Source organism: Epinephelus lanceolatus, chromosome 7 (genome assembly GCF_041903045.1).
Source record: "Epinephelus lanceolatus isolate andai-2023 chromosome 7, ASM4190304v1, whole genome shotgun sequence".
Lineage (NCBI taxonomy): Eukaryota > Metazoa > Chordata > Actinopteri > Perciformes > Serranidae > Epinephelus > Epinephelus lanceolatus.
In genome coordinates this window covers 40,273,418-40,297,492 of record NC_135740.1, presented here as the reverse complement: position 1 = coordinate 40,297,492, position 24,075 = coordinate 40,273,418, and the positions used below count along the sequence as shown (strand labels likewise).

Sequence of the window (24,075 nt, the reverse complement as noted above, 5' to 3'; positions counted from 1 at the left end):
CTGTTTTTGTTCCTCAAAAGTCAACCCAGCCCCAAGTCCAGTAAGAAGAGGAGCTGTATCTACCAGACAAATCCCAGTATCTGCAGACACAAACAGCAAAGCAATACAACTGACAGGCAGAGTGGGAGGGGTTGTCATAGATACTGTCCTTCAGTCAGTGTGTAATAATTTTTTCCAAACGTAAAGCTAAAGGGAAACTGTATGTTAGAGGTTACAGCGGTTCAAGCACTCTTCAATTTTGAAATACAAAATGCTCAGTTTATTTTATCTTCTTTTAACTTCTACTAAGGACAAGTGAGAAGTGTGTTTTATATCACATTATTTTCATTTCTGGTTAGATGGTTGTAGGTAAAGTCTGGGGGAAATGGCGATTTGCAGAGATGCTAAAATGGACTCGACCGTGAGGTGAGATTGAATCAACAATCATCTGTCATCAAGTTAATATCATCACCTCTGAGAACTTGCTCACGGCATGTTTGCTATGACTAAACCTGAATCATTACTGAGCTAAAGTCTTGGTTGCTTTTTTTAAGTGAGTTTTTGGATTAGCTCCATTATTTTTTTCAATGATTCATACGCTGTGTTTTGGCAGATCACCCAACCAACACCTGTAGTATATCATTTGTTCATATTTATGTAAAAAAAAGAGGGGGGAACACAACAGCCTTTTGCCCACACCTCCTTACATTTGAACTTATCATACACTGCACAGCAGAAAAACAAAAGTGCTATAATTCTTGTGTAAATAAAGCATACTGAGAAAATATAATTCTGACTATTATAATAAAAACTCACTTTAATAGCTAGGAAGTTGAGCCCACTTTCATTAGCCAGGGCCTTGGCTATCATGGTCTTGGAGCAGCCTGGTGGCCCGTACAGCAGGACTCCTTTGGGTGGCTGGATCCCCATGCGGGTGAAGGCCTCGGGGTGCCTCAGAGGCCACTCCACGGCCTGCTTCAGTTTCAGCTTCACCTCCTCCATCCCGCCTACATCTGACCAGCAGACCTGGAAGGCAGAGATAAGGTAAAATCAGAAAACTTAAGAATTAATTATTTAAGTTGAAGACTAGAAATGTTTCTTATTGCAGAGCCATGACAAGCAGCCTGATGCATGTAAAAATACAAGAGATGAAATGCGCAATAAAGACCCTTTGATCTATACTTTCACCAAATACACAAACTATCAGTATATCAAAAATCAGTATCTCATAAAACTCAACATTTCATGTAACATCAAAGTTATATGAACACAGCATCCAGTACTCCAGGATTTAACCAAATCAAATTTAAAGGCCCAGTTAACACAGGTTTGTTTAATTGAAGCCACTGAAAAGAAACTGTTTATGTACTAATAAAAGCAGCATTTGACCATTATGTATGTAGAAACACAGAACAAAAGTATTTATGAATAAATACTTCTTGTTAAAAGATAAAAATAATGATGAGAAAGAAAAAATAAAAAGATACGTAGAAGAAGGTGACAAAGAAATATAAAGAAGACAAAGATGAGACTGATACTACTACTACTACTGAGTAGTAGTAGATCTAGATCTGATAATAGAATCAGAATAAAAAGAAGTAGTGGTAGTAGAAGCCATAGAAGTAGAAGAAAAAGTAATAGTAGAAGTAGTAATAGTAGTATTAGTAGATGAAGAAGTGGTAGCAGCAGTAGTAGTAGTAGAAATAGAAGAAGTAGTTAGAAAAAGAAGGGCAGAAGAAGAAGAGAGCAAATCTGTGTAGAATCCAATCAACATGCTGAGCTAAACTGCGCCTCAGTGGTATTAATCAATCACACAATAACATGTAATCAAACAAAATGCATCTCATGTATTAAACTGGAAGTGGACAATAATAAGAGGCCAAACACTAATAAATGATCAACAGTGGTCTAATATAAAGCTCTAACTCACTCTGGATCATCTGAAATAACATACAGTTCTAATCTGTGGCAGCTCTAACACAAACACATCGCCAACAATAAATGCAACGGACCAAACAAACTCTGATTGCGCGCTGATGTCACTGATGTTCTCATGTAACCCACACGGAGGACCTTTTTAACTTTCTGACCGCCTGAGCAAATTGCAGAGAACTGCAAGTTCTTCCAGGCGGATGACAGGGTCGGAGGGGGAAGTGAAATATAAAAGCATATTTGGAAGGCGATGGAGGAACTGAGGGCTCGGGTTGAGTCAGGGAGACTGGACGGAGTGAACAACAACAGACGGAGTCGGCCAGCAGCTGTCTGTCTGACAGATGGAAGGAGGGAAGGAGGAAGGGAGGGAGAGAGTCCGGCAGTGAACAACCGGAGGAGATAAAGCAGATAAGAAGAGAAGCCCTCGTCCAAAACCCTCTAAGACCGCTCTCTCATCCTTCCTGTTTCTTTCTTCATTACAATCCATTACTCCCTCCCCTTCTCGCTTTTTCAGCTGTCTCCTCCATACATCTCCTCCTCCTCCTCTAGATCTCCCTCATCATTCCCTATATCTCTTTTTGATCTACCTCCATACCCTCTCTTTCTCCCTATCACTCTGTTTCTTATCTCCTGTACTCCTTTTCTTCCCTCCCACACTCGGCTCTCTGTCTAAGTACATTTGCATGCACAGAAGAAACCGGGTTACTGGGAGAAATCACGTTATGCAGGAAGTCGTACAGTGTGTTTACATGCACTGTAGTAGCCTGGTTACACCGGTAATCAGATTTCTCCCCTATCCCAAACCTTATTTTGAAGAATGGCTTATTTTATAGGGGCACTCTAGTGATATTACACATGAAAGTCTGTTTACTTGTCATAGAGAGTAACACAACACATTTAAAAGAGTAATACTAAACATGTAAGAACGGCTGTATGATATGGTCTGTGGTCCTGGTGGGAGCCTATTAGACAACAACCTCAATAATGTCATCAGGGTTACCTCAGGTTGGGCTTGAGAGTTCAATTTTTTTGGCAGAAAGCCTAGAGATGTGGAGTTTGAAAACACACATTTACCAGGCAGGAGAGTCTTAAGGAAAGATGCTATTGAGTTGCATTATGGGAACTAAGGGTCTCCCGATCCAAACTCAAAGATTAGGATCGGGACAGATCCAAACATTTTCAAATGATCGGGATCAGATACATTGACTTATATAGACCCTTTTACTGTTAGTAAATAATATGATGTTTTTGGTGGGTAGCTAGCAAGTTCGGTGGGCTTGTTTCAAACAATGGAGGAAGATGATGCGAGTGGTGCAGTCAGAAATACTTATTTGTGCCAGAGCGCACTCTGGCACAAACTGGACCGTTTGTAAATCCGGAGTACTGTCTGAATGTACCGTTCGGTCACCAGAGCACTGCACTCTCTGAGTGGCAGAGCACACTCTGGGCACTGTGTCTGTGGAGACGGAGCAGCGGAACAGCAGAGTGCAGAGCGTTTGTTAATTAATACAACACTTAATTTCTTCGATCAACAAGGCTCTCATCGTCAGACTGAATTTATGAACGCACCATGTCAGGTCACTCACTCTACGAGACACCGACCGATGGGACCAGACTGGCTGACCCATATGCTCTCGCTCAGTGAATGGATGATGTCACAGGAAGCTTTGTGGTTGGTTGCAATGGCAATCTTACAAAGGAGGACGACACTTGAATGGTTTCCTCCAGTTTGTTTTGCTATCGAAGCTAACGTTAGCTAATGGGCTAGTCAGCGTTACGGAGAAATCCAATATTCCTCTTAATACCTCCCCAGTTTCTGATGAGGTGGACATGATAACCCTTAACAGCAGTCTCCTGGGTCAAAGTCCTGTGCCTGATTGACCCATCCACCACCCCTCCCTCCACCATACATCCTAAACCTTTATACTACCACTGTTACTCAAAATGTCAAATAATGACAGGGTCTGGTGTAGCCTTGGTGCGTCAGTATCTGATGCCGAGGGCCACTGACCTAGCATCGGTATTTGATAAGTTGGGAGTGAGAATAGGTAGATCGTTCCTTTCTTTCCACCGCTCTGCTGTCACACGCCAAGATATTGTCAGAAATATAGCTGAGGAAATCAGGTTTCTCTCATTTTTACCCTGATTATTGACACCTGTTCTTTTTAATACATGATAATTACAAAATCACATTGGTGCTGAAATTATTTGTTGATTAATCAAAATGATTTGACATAGTCTTGGGCTCTGGAAACATTGTTGTTGGGCATTTGTTAATCAATAATCAATTAACTAATGTTAAGTGTCTGTGAGTACTATGAAAAGCCCTCTATAAATAAAATGTCTTATTATTTTATTATTATTATCCTTCGTTGCAGCTCTCATCAGATAAGCTCAGAAAACCAACAGTGCATGTAAACGCAGTGTTCCTCTACCTTCCTGTCCTCTCTTTCCCCCAGCTTTCTGTTTCTTATCTGTCTTATCTTGACTGCACTCCTATCTTTCTTTCTTCTCTCACTTGACCCTCACTATCACGCCATCTCTCTCCCTCCCTTAAATACTGCTGCTTGCCACTCTCTCTTCCTCTCCTTTTCACTCCTTCCTCTCCCCCTCACCCTCCTCCTGCTCTCCATCCAGAGGTAACACATCCCAGGCCACCGGCGCCGTCTCCGGGGAACGAAGCACCTAATGGAAACCTGGCATCTGGCCACATACTGTAAATACCGAACAATTTATGGACAGCGCCGAGAGAGCGAGAGAGGAAAGGACAGATGGAGGAGAGAGAGAGGGAGAGACAGAGAGAGGAGCGCTGCAGAGATGAGGAGATAGGCCGGAAGCAGGCAAGCGGACCAGGAGGCTCATTTGAAGGCCCGGAGAGAAATGAAATGAAATAAAAAGTGGAGTGAGATGAAAGCAACAGTAAAACAGGCTTATAGAGAGAAATGGAGGAAACAGGTGAGCAGGAGGTAGATGGGTAAAGAGACAAATGAGGAATGAAGACAGAGGAGACTTAACACAAAAAGGAGTGCTACAGTGGGAAGTATTTAATGGAGGCTAAATTCAATGTAGACTTAAACAAGCTAAAACATGTCACAACATAATTATATGGGCAAAAGTACTTCCAGTGTTAAAAGTAATGGAAAGATTGAACATCTACAGTTTCATGACAACTGAGCCGACTCATTCTGCTGATGAAGACTGAAGAAGAAGAACCTGACTGAGACTTTCTAAGCCTCTGCAGTTCATTCTTAATAGATAGCAAGACAACTGATAATGTACTTCCTGATGGGAAAAAAAGAGGCCGTGTACAAAAAGTTGTCACACTTTAGTAAACATTTCTACGATTTGTGACATGACAGCTTATGTCATCCAGTATGAAATGAATTGTCCTGAATTGTCCTTCCCTGGCGAGAAGGAAGGGACAATGTGGTAGACGAATTCCTTTGCGTGATATCAGATGGAATTGTCAACTTATTAAACTCCGTTTCCATCTTAAGTCTGACTTTGCCTCCACTCTAAGGTCCAATTCAGACCAAAGATTCATGACGAGATGAGTTGAAACTAATGACTTGCAATGCACAGTTCTGCAACAGCAACATTAAACTGCAAGTTCACACCAATGCAACTAGATGAGACTGTGTACCATCTCTATGCAACAACTCTCTGTACTTCTGTTCTGATTTCCTTTTCAGACGTATTTTGTAGCTGAATATAATTTGTAGCTTCTATAGTGAGATACTGGCTACAGCTGCATTTGTAGTAGAAACAAAACGAGCATCAGATGGGCTGTATTCATAATAAATACACCACAATAATATAAATAACCAGCGCCAATTAATCAGTCAGTAAGAATGTGTGTGTGGGAGCACATACAGCAAGCAGCAGCGACCCATCGTCCAAAACCGACACACCGTGAGAACGGAATCAGAGGGCTTGGCGTGGACGGAGCACCTGCCGTGGCAAGCGAACATGCCATCTGCGGCCATTTTGACTTGACCAGTGGACTTCACTACAAGCCAGGTGACGTGCTTTATGTTCTAAAACCAGCCGTCGGCGATTTGACCAGCTGAGTTGCAGGTGACACCATCAGCCGGCTTGAGTTGAGCTCAGACGGCCAGTTCACACCGCTGCAAAATTTCTCTGCATGTCCTAAAATGGTTTCATCTCGTCTCGAATCTTTGGACTGAACAGGGCCTTACTGACTTCTTTGATGGACAGTAATTCCATTTTCCCTAACCAATAACTAGAGACCAACGTATCCGCCTGCATATAACGGCATTTTAAGTCCACAGCCATGTCAACATATCTGTTTTTCCGGGTTTTAAAGAGTGGAAAAGAGCAAAGTAAAAACAAACTACAATGTTGGGCGATACTGACAGGATGTGGATTTAGAACAGCCTCGATAGTAGTGTGATCTTGTCTGTAGCGGTCGCCATTGTTGTTATTACTCTTCATTGGTTCTGGCATGCAGCTTGAACGCCTGACAGCGGCGTAAGTCCCCCCACAGCGCTCACCGGATCAATTGATTTTCACTGGAGAAACCGCTGTTTCATGTCGCAATGGCAGACAAATCGGTCAACTCAGTGGAGTGGGTGGATTCAAAGTTCTAGACCGAGAAAACAAATTCCTTTCAAACTGTAGCACGTATACCCGACTTATCAGGTACAGAACTACAACAAATGCTAAGAATGACCTGCAATCTGAGACTGTCATCTGATCCAGATTCAGTGGTTTTGGGGCTTTAAAGGCCCCTCGATCCTCTGAGTTTACTGATCCTCAGACCTGCCAATCATCCTCTCTTCCCCTGGAGGCAGCAGATGTGCAACACAACACTGTAAAGTCTCATCCTCCCCCTGTTTGTTGCATATTTTGGTTAAGGCTCTGCAGACGTAATGGAGTCATTGTGAGAAATAACAATATAAAGTAACATTAATTGCAAGGTGCTTTTTGTCACGGATGAAGCGTCTGCGGAATTAGAAGGCGATGCTTTGACTCACACCTCGCCGTGCTGCGTTTTTTCCCCCCTTCTTCACTCCCTTCCTTTTTTTTGTACAAGACCCAGTTATTATCTTTTACTGTTGTTTTCTGAACTTTACAAGGGGCCTCTCAGGCTCTGGCCCTTTGATGGGGCTGAAAGGAGGGTGTGGGGGACTTCTCAGACAAAAAAAAAAAAAAACTCAAGGGAGACAAGGAGTAAGTTTAAAAGGAAGAATAAATGGGCTTGTTATACAACTGCCAAATGAAAATATTACTGCCAGACTGCACAGTGGAAGATGCAATGCTGGGTAAACAAGAAAGATGTCAAAAAGAGGATGAATATCCCGTCACAAAACAAACGATTAAGAGGGAACTTTTTATTTATTTACATGTAAATATAACATAAATCGAGAGGCGTAATCTGCAAAACTCAAATCTCTAGATACGTGATCTAAGAAGGTTTCCGAGGAACTCAAGGCGTGTATTCATCCGGCACCACTGGAAGTTTCTTATATAAAATGGATTAGAAACAAATGTTTGCACTCATGTGGATATAATCAAGTCCGGGGCTCTGCGGCTGGCCTTTCAGCTGAGCTGCGCTAGGGGGATAGAGAAAAAAACAAAAAAAATTCCAAACTCAAACTCACTCCTCTCTCTTGTTTCCAGGAACCGGCCGCAAGGACTGAACGTCTCTGGGTGAGCTCAGTGCAGAGTGTTGCAGAGAGAAGAGGGGGAGGCGGGTGGGGGTGAAGGGATAGGAAGGACGTTTCTTCTTCTTCTCCTCTTTCTCTTTTTTTGGTTGCTGGCAGGAACCGTCAGCGACCCGATCTGCTTTCAATTACCGGTGGAGGATGATGTTAGCCCTCTTCCTGTCCGTTATGTCTTGCACATGCAAACTCCAAAACATCCTGGAGTCTCACCACTGTCCTCTCATCCCTCCTTCCCCTCCCCTGCTCCCTCTTTCTCCCTCCATCCGCTGAGAGCAAAGCGATTCATCTTCATTGCAGTGGAGGGTAAAATAGCCACGGGGTCATTTCCACTCTTCCTTGGCCTGACCCTGTCTTTTAAGTGCCGGTGATTCGGTGGTCAGTGGTCCAAAGAGTAGTTAAGGGATTTTCTGAATGTGCATTAGAGGGAAAAGGGAGCTGCTGTTGATGAGCTTTTAGTTCTTCTTGTGGCAATAAGTGGTGACGCTGTTTGGGTTAGAAATTTGTTTGGTGCTTTAAATGAAGCAAAGACTGTGAGTGATGTAAACCAGTCTGCTTCCTTGTAGGGCCATCGCAAGGTTGAATGCAACTGAGACACAACTAATGCTGATTATAAACAAAGGTTCCGATACAGATTGTGTCAGTACAGATGATGTCATAAACCAGGCAGGCCTCTTAATGATTATTTTTTCCTTGCATGATTTTTCCCTCAGTAGTCTGTGACATGTAGCACGCAGCCTCAGTTAAAATTAAAGGTTTACTATGCAGGAAATGTCGGTGACTGTTTGTAAACAGTATAGCCAGCTAAAGTGAAAGCCAATCCCAGATTCACTCTGCTTGTCATTTTGCCTTGCTATATCTGCGTTTTTCCAGCGCTCAGTGGTTAGCACTGTTGCCTCACAACAAGAGTGTTCCCAGTTCGAAGCCTGGGGTATGGGAACCCTTCTGTGTGGAGTTTGCATGTTCTCCCTGTGTCAGCGTGGGTTTCCTCCAGGTGCTCCAGCTTCCTCCCACAGTCCAAAGACATGCAGGTTAATTGGTGACTCTAAATTGTCCGTAGGTGTGAATGTGAATGGTTGTCTGTCTCTATGTGTCAGCCCTGTGATAGTCTGGTGACCTGTCCAGGGTGAACCCCGCCTCTCGCCCAATGTCAGCTGGGATAGACTCCAGCCCCACCGCAAGCTCAGCTGAGCTTATCAGTTCTTTTTATCAATGCTGACAGTTGCGCATTGCAAAGACAATGACTTCAAACTCATGCATCTACACTGCTGGAAACTGAGTCATGGCGGAGAGGACGAAATGCTCCAAAGTGTGGTTTCATTTCACAAAGAAAAATGACAACAGTGCTGCTGTGATTTCTGTAAAACGATGATTTCAACTGACACATCGTTCTACACAACATGGGCTTGAAGTCCAGGAATGTCACATATCTGACAACCTAAATGAGAATGAATGCTGTACAAATGTTTCCTCATTTTATCTATTTTGATGACGACAGACTGACTGTTGCTACACTGTGTTCAGACACAGAGATAATAAAACAGTTGTGTTGACGCTGAAAACCTGTGTAGGCCTCCTTTTTTCCCACACAGAGGGTAGATCAGGAATCAAGGGAGTTGATGAACAATCGCACCAATAAGAAGAATCGATGACGGCATTGATATCAGTAAAACAGTATCAATTCCTATCCCTACCCTTGGATCCGTGTGGTTTACCCTCTGGCATCTGGGGCCAGATGCAAAAAGAGTGGGTGTGGATTCTGACTAAAACTACATACATACGTTCATACATATGAAGACATAAAATGTACATATGCACTCTTTTTGCCAAATTTATAAAGCAGCATGTACGCACATTTGTTTTATAAATCTCAAATCATTTTGGAGCTGGGTGCACATGCATGAGCCTCATTTCCACTCCCCAAATTTCACCATAAATGGATACAGAAACAGCTTGGATAATAATACCACTCATTAGACCTGTCTGAGAAATACCGCAAAGAAAGTGCAATTTCATAGACTATGTCGCATCGGTGAGGTGCCAGAGGAGCCGCCATTTGTAGCGTCCCTGTTACTTATTCATCAGATGTTTCTGCCAACCGTCATTGCAGTAAAACCACGATTACCATTATTATTAAACATCAGAGGGATGTCCGGTGATTCAGTCATAGGGCTCTTGTTGACACTGACTTTGCAAAATGCTTTGTGGAGAGGAAAATCTGTGAAACTGCCGACAACCTGAAAACAATGTTACCCATCTCACAACTCATGTTCGAACTCCTTCTCATCATCTCAATGGCACCTGTCGCAGTTAAAACTGTGTGTACACCTGGTGATGTGTGAGGTGTGCACATTCTTCCTCTATCAATACCAGTTTATGTGTGGGAAAAGGCGTATATGCATGTTTTTTGGGAGAACAAATCCCTTATACATCTGGACTGATCATTCACTCTCTTCTCTCTAACTTTGACCGTGTCCTCTAAAATGTCTTCTACAACACAAATCTTGATTTCTTTAGACTGGCTCTTTATCATATTCTGACATCAGTTAGTGACTGTAGCCTTCTGTCAGCAGTAGATGTCAAGAGGTCTTCTGACCACAGGTCACCATACTGCAGTCCAGGCCTAAAAATTAATCCTTAAACTTTGACTTAAGATCTACGTCCACCTTTAAAAAGCAGCTCATGACCCACCTGTTTACACGTCAGTGGATTAAACTCTATATATAGATATGACATTGTATTATGTCTGTATTTCATGTGATTCACTTTGTAATGTCTGCTCTAGAAAGGTGCTAATAAACTTTAATTACTTCTTTTGACCAGCTGCATTTCTTGGCCAATTTAGCGCAAAACACAGACACATTTGGCAAGATTTAACAGCTACGTAGATCTGTCAGGCCTGGAAAGCATCAATTTTCCAATTGTATTTTATTCGCTGACTACAATAACTGCAGACAGCCCTGTATTTAGGTTTATAGTCTGTTTACACAACAGGAACTTTTCTAGGAAACCAGGAACCATTTCAGGAACTCAGGAACCTTGCATGGTGGTGCAGTGGTTAGCATAGTCGCTTCACAGCAAGAGGGATCCTGGGTTGAACCCGTGGTGGCGGATTCGAATCTCAGGGTGGGGGAGCCCTTCTGTGTTGAGTTTGCATGTTCTCCCCGTGTCAGCGTGGGTTCTCTCCAGGTACTCCGGCTTCCTCCCACAATCCAAAGACATGCAGGTTAATTGGTGACTCTAATTTGTACGTAAGTGTGAATGTGAGTGTGAATGGTTGTCTGTCTCTAAAGCCCCTTTTACACTGCCAGATTTTCCGTAAATGTTGGAACTTTTGCCGGCCAGCTGCGAGCATTTAGACACACAGAGCCAGACAGGCGAGTTGATGCGAGGTGCCCAATTTTCCCCCTCGTAGGGTAGTCGTATTGGCGGAACCCTTTTAGTTTAAACAGACCGAGGCACCCTTCCGCCACAGGAGGGGCTGTTGATGACTTGTGGGAGGAGCTGTTTATGACGCCGCACGTGCGACCCACTGGCGGTGGATAAACTGGAAACAGCTGATAGCAGGAAGTAGTGAGCAGCTAGAAGCAAGAGGGAAACACAAACCTGACAGACACTGTAAAGATGAGCAGCTGGGGAGACAAGGAATTGCGCGCCCTCCTTGTCCTCGCAAACAAAGAGGCCATTTACCGTCAGATGATGGGGACGGTGAAGGACGGGCCGACTTACGAGAGAATCGCCGAAGGACTGACCAGCCACGGCTTCCCTCCCACGTCACTGTTTATGTCACACGCTGAGCTACACATTTTGTTACTTGCTCACGCCCCCCATTGCCCCGAAAAAGGCACATTCTGGATGAACAAAAGTAGGCAGGCGGCATTTTGCTGCACTCCCCGATTTTGCTTTTATACTGCCAATGCTGAAAAAAGACTGATTGGGCTTTCCTGCAAATTTGCACAATTCTTATCTAAAAAGGGCTTATGTGTCAGCCCTGTGATAGTCTGGAGACCTGTCCAGGTTTCGCCTCTCGCCCAGTGTCAGCTGGGATAGGCTCCAGCCCCCCCGCGACCCCTGACAGGATAAGCGGTTACGGAAATGAATGAATGAGAAACCTTTCCTGTATTTTGACTCGTGGTACCAGGAACTAAATTCAGTCCCTGCTCCGGAGGTAGTACTGAAATGATCTCAAGAAACATTGGGGCAAAGTTTGCAGTTTGCACTGCTGATTGGTCAAACAAACCAGCGGAAGAAGATGCTGCGGCTACAACTTGTGTACAGCTGTATTTGTTAAGACAGCCCCAAGATCCATTAGTATTAATATTAGGATGAAGGAAAGATATTTTCGTATTGTTTCTTGACTTTTAAAACAAAGCTGTTGGCTCTTCAACTTGTGTAAAAAAGGAAAGCGATGGTGTGTTCATGAACAAATGAGCGAGATGGAGACAGAGGTAGCGGTGATCAAGAGAGGTTACTGTACCTTGGGGACATCGATAGCGACCTCCCTCATTGCACTTGGCTTCACAACAGACATGGCCCACTGGAGGTCCTGCAGAGTGACGGTCACAGTCCCTGTCAGCTGCTGGTCCGATGGTTGGTGGGAACCTCCCAGTGCTCGCCTCAGTGCATGCAAACCTGTAGAAAGAGGGTGTACACATTTTAATTCTCTCCTATTGGATCAGCAAAAGAAAAAACTAACTGACCTTTTCTTGACAAAGTCATGCTTTACAAAGACAAAATATATATCAATAAATCCAAAGTTGCGGAATTGAGTTAGACTCAGAAAAAACAAGATAATGCCATGGCTTAAAGAGATGGAAAAGAGTCCTCAGGTCCACATATCACAACAGAAATGGTGAATCATTTATAAAATAAAAGCCTGTGATTTGAGGCATAAAAAGGGATATGAAACTGCTGTTTGTTTTCCTAAAGAAGCAATGCGAGTGTCGTTGTGGCTTTAGGGTTTTCAATCCAAACCCACACGCACCCAGTCCAACTTTTTACTCAAAACATTCAGGCTCGTACACGCTGTGATGATACACGCCTAGTGAATGCAAATCTCAAAATGAACACTAATTCCCCTTTTGACCGAGGAAATAATTGGGCCCGCGTTACTGGGGGAAAAAAGAGAGCAGGCCGAAGGGAAGGGAAGTGTAATTGAAGCGCTTAAGGTTTGAATACCGTCAATTCCAGAGACTTCAGCATCTGAACAAAAAGAAGACAGCCAAACAAACACGGATGTGTCAATATCAAGAATGGGCTTTTGTTTTGCATTGCAAAAGAGGTCAGAGCAGATTGATCTGGAGAAAAAAAAGATCTGGGCACAGACAGCTCCGCAAAACACAGAGGTGATGAGTGAGTTAAGACAGAGATTGTATTTATGCACAGGAAGGGTTATTAAACATGCACGCTCTTCCTGAATTGTGCTAATCAAGCGGTGTGAAGTGTTTGGAGTTATTTCAGGCATCCAGGGTGCCAAAGTAAAAGTCCTATTCATGGTCTGCATGTGAAGTGACTGACAGTTGGAGTACTTTCAATACCTCGGTGGACGTGAAACTCTCCTGATTGGATCACATGTACAAAAGATGAGCAGCTGTGTCAAGCGATGTGGCTGTTTGATAAAAACAAGTCAAAGGTACAAGCCTGTGTATGTGAAGAGTACAGGGAGAAGTCCACAACAAAACATCCAATCACCAAGCTTAAAATTTGGCTGTGTGCAATGCTAAAGCTAAAGATTATGCCTTGTGGAAACATCCAGCTGTTTAAATGAGTTCACTTTTGGATTCTGAGGTGATGCATGGACGCATGATTTGTTTTGCTTATGCTACATCTCTGATGTGCTTCAAAGGTCTCTCCTTTTTTGTCACATCAGGTTTAGTTTATTAACAGTGCACAATTTGTCAGAACTCGCGTCAAAACAATTAGACGATGGCCTTATAAGGGAAGTTTGTATCTTTTAAAGTGGGGTTACATGAGGTATTTATCCATAGTCAGCGTACTACCTGCAGTAGTGGAAGTCAGCACACCCCTGGTTTGGAGAAGCACACAGGAGTACTGTCACAGAAGCTAAGTAATGTACTGCTGTGGATGAGGGCAGCAACATAACATGTTTTAGCCACCTAAAAAAGTTCATTCATTCATTTAATGTAACTGCTATTTTGATTAACCTAACCCAGAGAAAACCCACACTGACACTGGGAGAGCATGCAGACTGTGCACAGGCCCCCGCCCCATCCTGGGTTCGAACCAGGAACCCTCTTGCTGTGAGGTAACAATGCTAACCACTGTACCACTGTGCCGCCCACCTAAAAAAATTAGCAATACTGTAAAACTTTGACCTTAATTTCAAAGCTATTATTTGCTCACATCACTGAAATCGATGAGCCTGTATTTGGGACAAGCGTCTGTATGGGACAGGCCTTTAATTTCTTTTACATGACTGTTGCCCAGCCAAGATGGGAAATACAATTTTGTATCTGAAATTAGGCTTCGTATAACATATCAATTATTCATTTGATCTAGCTCCGACAGACAGAGAATGTAGATGCTCATTTTACTGCACTTGAGGATTACAGCACCCAGCGTATCAACACAACACCACTTTATGCTGTTAAAACAATACGTTTTCATGAAAAACCCTTTGATTCTTTTGATCGTTGGACCCTTTCGGACTAAAAGAGCATGAATAACTTACTGCATAATCGAGGAATTGACACATATTTTGACTTCATGACAGCTTCAGAGGAAGGGAGTCATGCCGGTAAATCTGAATTACGGTCTCCTCTGGTGCTCGTGGTTTTGGTAAAATCAACTGAACCACTGAATTGTGGAGAATCTAACCAAGCTAACGATGTGTACCATCTGTATATTGACAAAAGTTTCAACATGTATACAGTACAGGCCAAAAGTTTGGACACACCTTCTCATTCAATGCGTTTTCTTTATTTTCATGACTATTTACATTGTAGATTCTCACTGAAGGCATCAAAACTATGAATGAACACATGTGGAGTTATGTACTTAACAAAAAAAGGTAAAATAACTGAAAACATGTTTTATATTCTAGTTTCTTCAAAATAGCCACCCTTTGCTCTGATTACTGCTTTGCACACTCTTGGCATTCTCTCCATGAGCTTCAAGAGGTAGTCACCTGAAATGGTTTTCCAACAGTCTTGAAGGAGTTCCCAGAGGTGTTTAGCACTTGTTGGCCCCTTTGCCTTCACTCTGCGGTCCAGCTCACCCCAAACCATCTCGATTGGGTTCAGGTCCGGTGACTGTGGAGGCCAGGTCATCTGCCGCAGCACTCCATCACTCTCCTTCTTGGTCAAATAGCCCTTACACAGCCTGGAGGTGTGTTTGGGGTCATTGTCCTGTTGAAAAATAAATGATCATCCAACTAAACGCAAACCGGATGGGATGGCATGTCGCTGCAGGATGCTGTGGTAGCCATGCTGGTTCAGTGTGCCTTCAATTTTGAATAAATCCCCAACAGTGTCACCAGCAAAACACCCCCACACCATCACACCTCCTCCTCCATGCTTCACAGTGGGAACCAGGCATGTGGAATCCATCCGTTCACCTTTTCTGCATCTCACAAAGACACGGCGGTTGGAACCAAAGATCTCAAATTTGGACTCATCAGACCAAAGCACAGATTTCCACTGGTCTAATGTCCATTCCTTGTGTTTCTTGGCCCAAACAAATCTCTTCTGCTTGTTGCCTCTCCTTAGCAGTGGTTTCCTAGCAGCTATTTGACCATGAAGGCCTGATTGGCGCAGTCTCCTCTTAACAGTTGTTCTAGAGATGGGTCTGCTGCTAGAACTCTGTGTGGCATTCATCTAGTCTCTGATCTGAGCTGCTGTTAACTTGCGATTTCTGAGGCTGGTGACTCGGATGAACTTATCCTCAGAAGCAGAGGTGATTCTTGGTCTTCCTTTCCTGGGTCGGTCCTCATGTGTGCCAGTTTCGCTGTAGCGCTTGATGGTTTTTGCGACTCCACTTGGGGACACGTTTAAAGTTTTTGCAATTTTCCGGACTGACTGACCTTCATTTCTTAAAGTAATGATGGTCACTCGTTTTTCTTTAGTTAGCTGATTGGTTCTTGCCATAATATGAATTTTAACAGTTGTCCAATAGGGCTGTCGGCTGTGTATTAACCTGACTTCTGCACAACACAACTGATGGTCCCAACCCCATTGATAAAGCAAGAAATTCCACTAATTAACCCTGATAAGGCACACCTGTGAAGTAGAAACCATTTCAGGTGACTACCTCTTGAAGCTCATGGAGAGAATGCCAAGAGTGTGCAAAGCAGTAATCAGAGCAAAGGGTGGCTATTTTGAAGAAACTAGAATATAAAACATGTTTTCAGTTATTTCACCTTTTTTTGTTAAGTACATAAATCCACATGTGTTCATTCATAGTTCTGATGCCTTCAGTGAGAATCTACAATGTAAATAGTCATGAAAATAAAGAAAACGCATTGAATGAGAAGGTGTGTCCAAACTTTTGGCCTGTACTGTATTTGTATGTGCAATCTAAACAGCTATTTAATGTTAGCTCCAGTGGGTAGCCAACAACGCTGTTTTATACATCCAAAGAACTCATATCGTCTTCGCTGGTGCTTTGCTGTAATTTCCTCCGTACAGTAAAGCGATCCATTGTCCTACTCGCAGCTTTGTCCTTTTAATCGTTGTGATCCCTCACACTGGCTGCCAATCAGGGCTTCTGATGTGTCACACACTTAAAACTCCTATACATGGACAGCAACAGATAGGTTCCCAGTGATTAAATTACATTTTTTAGCTAGAGTTTACCTCTTAATTGGGAAACAGTGCACACAACATACTGATAGAGTCAATTAAAAATTCATTCATAACTTTTTGTATCCCACAGCACACCTAGATTGGCATCACAGCACACACCATTTGAGAACCACTGCCCTAGCCTGCTTCTCCAAAGTGAGGTCGCGCCGACTGGTAATACACTATGGATAAGTACCTCATACAACCCCACTTCAAAAGATCCCAAGAATCCCTGTAAACAAACCTACAGTATCTTCAAATGTATCCAGCACATTCAGGTGTCTCATGATGAGGAAAACTGTGGATGTCAGTAAAAGTTAAACAGCAGCTCCTCTGACTCTCCAGATTTATTCAGCTGCAGTTCACCCTCTGTCGTTGGGGATTTTCCCGGAAAAACATCTCTGTCTTCTATTGTTGGACACCAAGCAGTTATGGTTGATTGCCTTGCTCAAAGGAAGCTATGTAAGCATAACTGCAGGAACTTTCTTTTCACCTTCCAGTCTTTTTCACAGTCAGTCTGAAGATTTAAATCGATGACCTTCCTGTCATTGGATTTCTGTTTCAACAACCACTTGAGTTGTTATCTCTGTCCGATAGGAAATGAAGATTGATTAAGGACCTTGTTTCTGCAGCTTGTCATCAGTATAGGATGTTATTTCAAATTTAGGTTTTGTTCAAGGAGAGTTTTCCCAAATGAGTTTTCAAAATCTTGGCAAGAGTTTGATATGCCGGTCATGATAGAAGTCTTCAACAATGTGCAAACATTTGCAACTTTGCTGAGAGAATCAGTCAAGTGCACGGGGGATCTTTTTAGTGCGTTTCTGCTTGTAATTTCCTCCACTTCACATTATAGAAAAACAGCTCGGTCTGGTTGCAATATTGCACGCAATCATTACTAAATCGGCAAATAAGAACGTGTGAAAAAAGCAGAGCTACAATGTGTGCATCAGCTTGCATCCAGCTGTGCAGATTTAACCCCTACAGGTGGGAGGACAGGTCTTCCTGGAGTGAATTACACGCTAAATGTGAACAATGATTAGTAGTTACAAAACCAGCCCACAACCACGTTTCCAACCCCAGAGTTGGGTAACAGTATATTAGACACACAACCATTCCCGATGCACATGTGCACACATCACACAGATGCACACACAGAAACTTTTGGCTTCCCCTTCTGAACTAAAAGGGGGAGGGGGGGTCTGAGCGGGAGTTGGGGTGGTGAGGGCTGGAGGGGAACGGACGTGGTCCAGGGCCGGGGGCCAGGGAGCAGACGAGAGGGGATTTACGATCAGACAAGACTGCATCCTGTTTATATTTTCCAGGACCCTTCCGACTAGGCGAGAGACAGACAGAGAGAAAGACAGACAGAGAAGAAGAAGAGAAAAAGAAACACAATTAATGCAGGCAGGTTTGTCTTTGGCGAGCACACCAAGCCGGGGTCAATGTGTTCCCCAGTCCCGGCCCCCCAGTGTATGATGTCTTTTTCTCGCTCTTTCACTCTCTATCCCCGTCCGCCCACCCTCCTTCTCACTCTTGATCCCCAGAGGTCTAAACATCCCATCATTCCACCTGGCTGCCGCTCCAGCTCTTCATCTGCGTTAAAGCTTCAGACCGGCGCTGCTCAGTCTGCACAAAAACATCTGGTCTGAGTGGAAGGGACAGGGCAAGACAAGACAGGATGTGGAAGGAAGCTGAGGCGAGGAGGGAGACGAGGAGCACCAGCCACAACGCCATATGCACTAACCCCAAACCATGAGCTGCCTGCCCTGCGAAAGTGGAGGGCCTCGGCCTCCTTCAGGGATGAGAGGATGATGGGACAGGGGAGAAAACCCAAGAGACGTCTGCGTGCTGATCATGTTGAAAAAGATAAAAGATGCTTCACCCAGAGTTGAAGAAGACTCACAGGGGAGAGAAACAGTACACATAACGTGATGCAATGATCAGGGTCTGTTAAAGACAATCCTCAGATATCTACAGAGCAAGACAACAGTCTGTACATGACTACACAAAAAAATCATGAAAAAAATAGAATTCAAAATTATAGATAAAATTTAGATGGAAAACCCCAAATTTGCAAGAAATAAAGTCTTTGAATGCATTTTTTTAACCTCTTTCACTCCATGGGGATGCCGGCATTCCTGGCCAACATTGCGGTCTTTCAGAGGCTGTAGCTGCCTCAGCTATGATGATATTGGTATCATATTAAACTAGAAGACCTAAGGCATCCATTGGTAACTATATCATGCTAGGTTGTTGGGAAGTGGGTTAAATAATGCTCCAAAGTTAGGCTAAATTCTGGCGAGGGAAAAACTGACATGACCATTTACAAAGGGGTTCCTCGACCTCTCACCTCAAGATATCTGAATGATAATGGGTTCTATGGGTACCCACGACTCTTCGTTTTACAGACATGCCCACTTTATGCCAGTGCAATGCAGTTTTAGGCAAAAACAATGAATATTCCTGCACACCCGGGTCACTCAACAGTCCTGGAATTGCATAAAATGGGTATGACAGGAAAGCTGAGACTCTTGTGGATTCAGTGAGTCTGGTTTTATCTATGTGCGATGATGTTAGCCCCCATAGTGACCATTTCACTGTTGTGAAAGTTGAAACTTGACCTCCCTGTATGAAATGACCTATCGTGATCTCTAGGATAATTACAGCCTCGTGAAATCTGACAACCACGAACTAGAGACCTTGAGCATTCAGAGGGTGTATAACTTTCATAGATAAATTGATAATAAGGAGGCTTTTTTTTAGCAGTTTCCAGAACAGAGGGTTTCTTACTTACTGTGGTATTTTAGAGAGATTATTGACCATTTATATTAAGTGGTAAAAAAATGCTTCAACCCCAAAATTGATGCAACAACGTATGAGACATAATTGAGCATGTAAATGGCCATAACATGCTTCCATCATAATCTTCTAAGCCCTTTTAAACTCTAAACTTTCAAAGTTTGAATCGGCACCTGATCAAAACACAATGTTTATGACATATGTATAACCAGAAAAACTTGAAACAGTGCTGCATCAAATTAATCTTCAGGTTCCTAGCTCTCAGATGATGTATACCCCTTCTATGTGGCATATACTGTTGACCTGCTATATCCCACTATTAACCTCCTGTCCCCCGTAAAAAAAGACAAAAAATAGTCTATTGTAGGAAGGTGTGTAGTAGAAGAGGTTAAGAACAGAATAACGTAAAAATATACAACTTGCTCAAAAACACATGCAACTCATTAAGAAAAAGTCTTCTGCAGCATTAATATATGATGCTTTACCGGAGAAAGGCAAACCTTTTTTGGCTTTTTTTCATAACAAATTTGGAGGTCTTGCAAACTTTTCTGCAAAAGTTATATCTCTAGATTTAACTTAATCCAGCACTTACAGTTAGATAATAATTTATAACAGTAAGCGCAGACTGACAGCTGGTTTAAAGGGTCTGGTCTGTAGCTCTGGGGACTGAAAAATGCAGCTGACAAATGTTTCATAAATGTTTCATCAAGTATTATCTGAAAGAGTCTAGAGTAATCTAGCACTCTTCCAGCAGTAATGAAAAGCCTCACAGAGAAACAACCCGACCAGAGGGGAAATGGGCTTCATAAGCCGCAGAGCTCTGAGTCCGGCCTGGACGCCCAGAGGGCAGTGGAAACTTGATTCAACGATGTGACTTTAACATTTTGCTTTAGGGATTCTCTCTCCTGACTGCTCTTGGCTGACTCCGAGCACACATTTGGTTTAGTTATGAAAACATCCGATGGGAAGGGAGGAGGAAAGAAAAGAGGCAACACAACACAATTTAATCTGAACCTTATGTGGACTCATTTTCTTCTTCTACTCCTCCTTTTCCAGAATGCTTCAAATTCGCCAGAGATCTAGTGGGAATTGAGAGAAGAAGGGGCCCCTAAATGTACAAGAATGCACATTTGCAAAACATCACACCAGGGCCTAAACTAGGTATGGAAGAGAGGGAAGAACTCATTTAACAGAGCTGAAGCCGGCCAGGGAGAAGAGAGGACGCTTATTTGTGGTTTTTCAACAGGGATGGTCTTAATTATGTGGGTCCACAACAGACCTTCCTGAAATCAAGGCCTTCTCTTCAGAGGTCACCGCCGCTGACCCTCGCACCAAATTGGCCCCATCTACTGAAGAATCAAACCCCTGAATGCAAAACATTCAGAGATACTTCAACTTGTGATGACACCACAAGTACTTTCAGCACAAGATATGAATCCTCATTTTCTTACGGAACAGAAACAATGATAAAATTAAGTTTCAATGAGCATCAAATGATCCATATATATCAACTTCTACCAATGACAAGGACCAAGAGAAAGACAAGGAGCTGTGAGCCAGAGCTCTGAGCACCCGCATAAGTAATTAATGAGCCAATGACATTTATCAATACCTTTTTCTGGTACATTCAGTTACATATACCAACACAACAGAGGAAGTACTTATTGTACACGGCAATCCAGTACAACACCCCTGCAAACTCAGGATGTCCTAAGGCCAAGACCAGTCCAAGTATTTCTTGATGAAGTATCAATACAGGAGGTATTTCAGATACCTCTCTACGAAAAAAGGGGAAACAAAAGAAGGCACAGCGGACAGAATGTTCATTTAATGATCGATGTCAGCATGCACCAGCTATGCAAGAGTATCCATTGCTAGTTGGAGCAAAAAAGGTTGGTTTGCCTCCATCAGCAACAGTCCTCCATCGCGCCATACCTCTCGAGAGCTGCTCTTCATATGAAACTCCATTTGAACTGCAGTATTTTGTTCATGCTGGGGTTGAAAAGAGGCTGTCCAAACCTTCCAGCCACAACAGATCCACAGCTGACCCTGGAGGAAAAGTCTGCCTGGCATATATCAGACAGTAGTTGGGTTTCCATCCATCTTGTGCTAATTTGCAAAAAGTTAGCACATGAAATTGTGAATTTAAACGCTTTTCGGTTCACTTCTGTTGTGCGAACACTGGGAGTTGGTTTATCGAGATAAGCAGTAGGTGGTGCTCATTCTATGGATGTGGTGCCACTGCAGAAGAGGGTGCAATGAGAGGATCTAATTACTAGAGCGACAGTCAAACCTCAAAGGAAAAACAATGGATTTATAATAATGCAGAGCCCACTGGGCAATGGAAATAGGGAGCACTGAACAACTGTGCTCTTGGAGGAGTTCTGTTAAAAGCCCTGTGTGCAGACATAAGCAGCCAGAGACAACGGAGACAGCTTGGCATTTTTAGAATTTCTGCCATTTCCGCTGATTTTTTATGCACTAATTGAAAAAGATATGCACAAAAAGAGGTGAGGAGAAACGCACCTACTGTTAGTGTATCAGCGATAGATGCATATTGACACGTACGTCAGCAGATAACTAACATGCAGCAACAACTGCAGTACAAAAACATCAAAGATATGTCTCCATTCGTTTGGCCACCATTCTTGAAGATGACAAATTTAAGGGATCATCAATTAATATATTTGTTGATTATGTTGAAAAAGACACAAATATTATGATGATACATAATGATCTAAACTTTTAAACGCTCAAACACTGATATTGGCTTTAAAAATGCAGCGTCAGTCAGGCTATAAACCATACCAATCACAGAAACCATTGGTCTGATGATGATGATGATGAGCCTCTCGGGACAACGGCCAATATTTTGTAAGATCCACTTTAGATGATGCAGAACAACCACCGCTCCACCCAGCTTGGTCATGGCAAGGTGCTGAAAACATGCATCCAAACTGGTAGAAAAAGGTTTCCGCACACTTACATCTGTGCAGCGTTTCACCCCAAAATACAGCATAGATTTAAGTGTGAAGAAACCTTTTTCTACCAGTAAGATCCAGTGTAGCCAGCGAATATCCAAGCCAAGACTTCCTCTTCCATGCAACCGTAATTTTGGCTAACCTCCCAGAGGTCACCCCAAAATGGCCGCTCTACTAAAGAATCAAACCCCTGAATACAAAACATTATTCTAAGAGATATACGCACTATGAACAGATATCTGTATGTGAATGCAGATGTAAAAAAGAAAACGCTAATATAAAGCTTAATTGTCTTTCACTATTGCCACTGGGTTCTGAATGTAACCTGCCGCTCAATCGTGATTGGTCAACACTGCTCGGACTAGTGAGTGAGTGCAGTGTCTGAAGTTCAGCCTCAACTTCCAGGGAGGACGAAAAAATGAGGTAGGACATGTAGTTCCAGTATAAGACCTCAAACAGGAAAACCTCACAGAGCTCCATTGTCAGAGACAGCAGCTCATCACCCACAGAGTCCAGGAAGGTGTGTCAGAAAAGTCCATCTGCACTTCAGCAGTGCATTCCACATTTCAACAGAGAGGAATCAGTACTGTGTGTAACGTTATGTTGCACCGTGTATCGACACCCACAGGCTCGAGCCGCGAGCTCTCCTGCGACGCTGTCCTCAAATGAATTGTGAAATACTTTGGGCATTACACTATTACAAAACCGCAGGAACGTTTTCATTACTCGCCGGGGCTTCCGGAACAGTCTTTGCACCTGTATTTACAATACCCAACATCTGTTCCCGGGGCTGAAACACCGCAATAATATGTGCTCTTAAAGTGCGCACATACACAAACACACAGAGATGACAAAGACAAATACATGTGCTGACACACTCCAAACATGCGGAAAACGTGTGCTGGTGTACACACACATGTACACACACAACAGAACACACACAGCTGTCACTGGGTAAAGGTAAGTGCCGGGGTTAAGGAGTACAAGCAGCACATTTCCGGATTTTATAAACAGAGGCCTCAAATAAACTTCACATGCTGATCCGACTGATATTTATGTGACCTGTCCTGAAATTCCTGAAGTGTCTTTAAAAGGACAAACGAGTTGGGGAAAGCGCTTTATAAGGCAAGGCTGCCGCTGTAAACATCAGCAAGCATTCAGCAGTGTTTGGATCCATTTAGTCCTCTACTGCACAATTTATGTCAAACACACAAAACTAAGCTCATTTTTACCACCATTTTTTTCCTCGTTTCTACTCAGCAAGTATTTAGCTTTAGAGGATTCAAGTGCGTTAGCCAGATCACTTTGCACAATTACCAAGTAAATCATTTAGGCCGTTTAGTCTAAGCTGGAGAAGTGGATGTTAAATATTGAGCCAGATCTTTGCCGTCAAATCAGACGGCACACCAAAAAGCTTTCAGCTGACAGAGTGCAGAGTTGTGTGTTTATTATTCCACATAATCAATTTTACTGGCCCTTTTTGTTTCAGTGGGCTTCCCCTGTTTAGAGAGGCTTGTAAACAGTGTGTCCGGATGTGGCACAAACCAAACAAGCACGCACACGCATACAACACTCGAAACAAACGTGCGCCCTCACACACACAATTTGCACTGTTTAGACTGTGGAAATGAGTCATCTGCTCGCACCGGGATCAGCTGAACGCCAACAGGACGACAGAGAGACGCCCGGAGTCTGCGAGGCTCCACGAAACCACATGATAGCTTCCAATACCACACAAAACACCTAGAGGGATTCATTATGAAGAGCTGTTTTGTATAATCTGTGCTGAGCTGGATACAGTGTCAATGTAACGTTTGGACGAAGGAAGATCAGTAGAAATCAGTGCATATGTGGTTATATTGGAGGAAATCTCTTTAGGAATCAGAAATATAAATACAG

General features: G+C 43.1%; 1 protein-coding gene across 1 annotated transcript in view; it reads right to left on the bottom strand.

The window, feature by feature from the left end:
* The window catches only part of afg2a (AAA ATPase AFG2A), a 159,688-nt gene that overhangs the window by 117,480 nt on the left and 18,133 nt on the right, over positions 1-24,075 (bottom strand). The window contains exons 11-12 of the mRNA XM_033632820.2: positions 12,073-12,227; positions 796-1,005 (exon numbers count right to left, since the gene is read on the bottom strand). Coding sequence (XP_033488711.2) covers positions 796-1,005; positions 12,073-12,227 — 365 coding nt within the window. The remainder of the gene's footprint in view (positions 1-795; positions 1,006-12,072; positions 12,228-24,075) is intronic.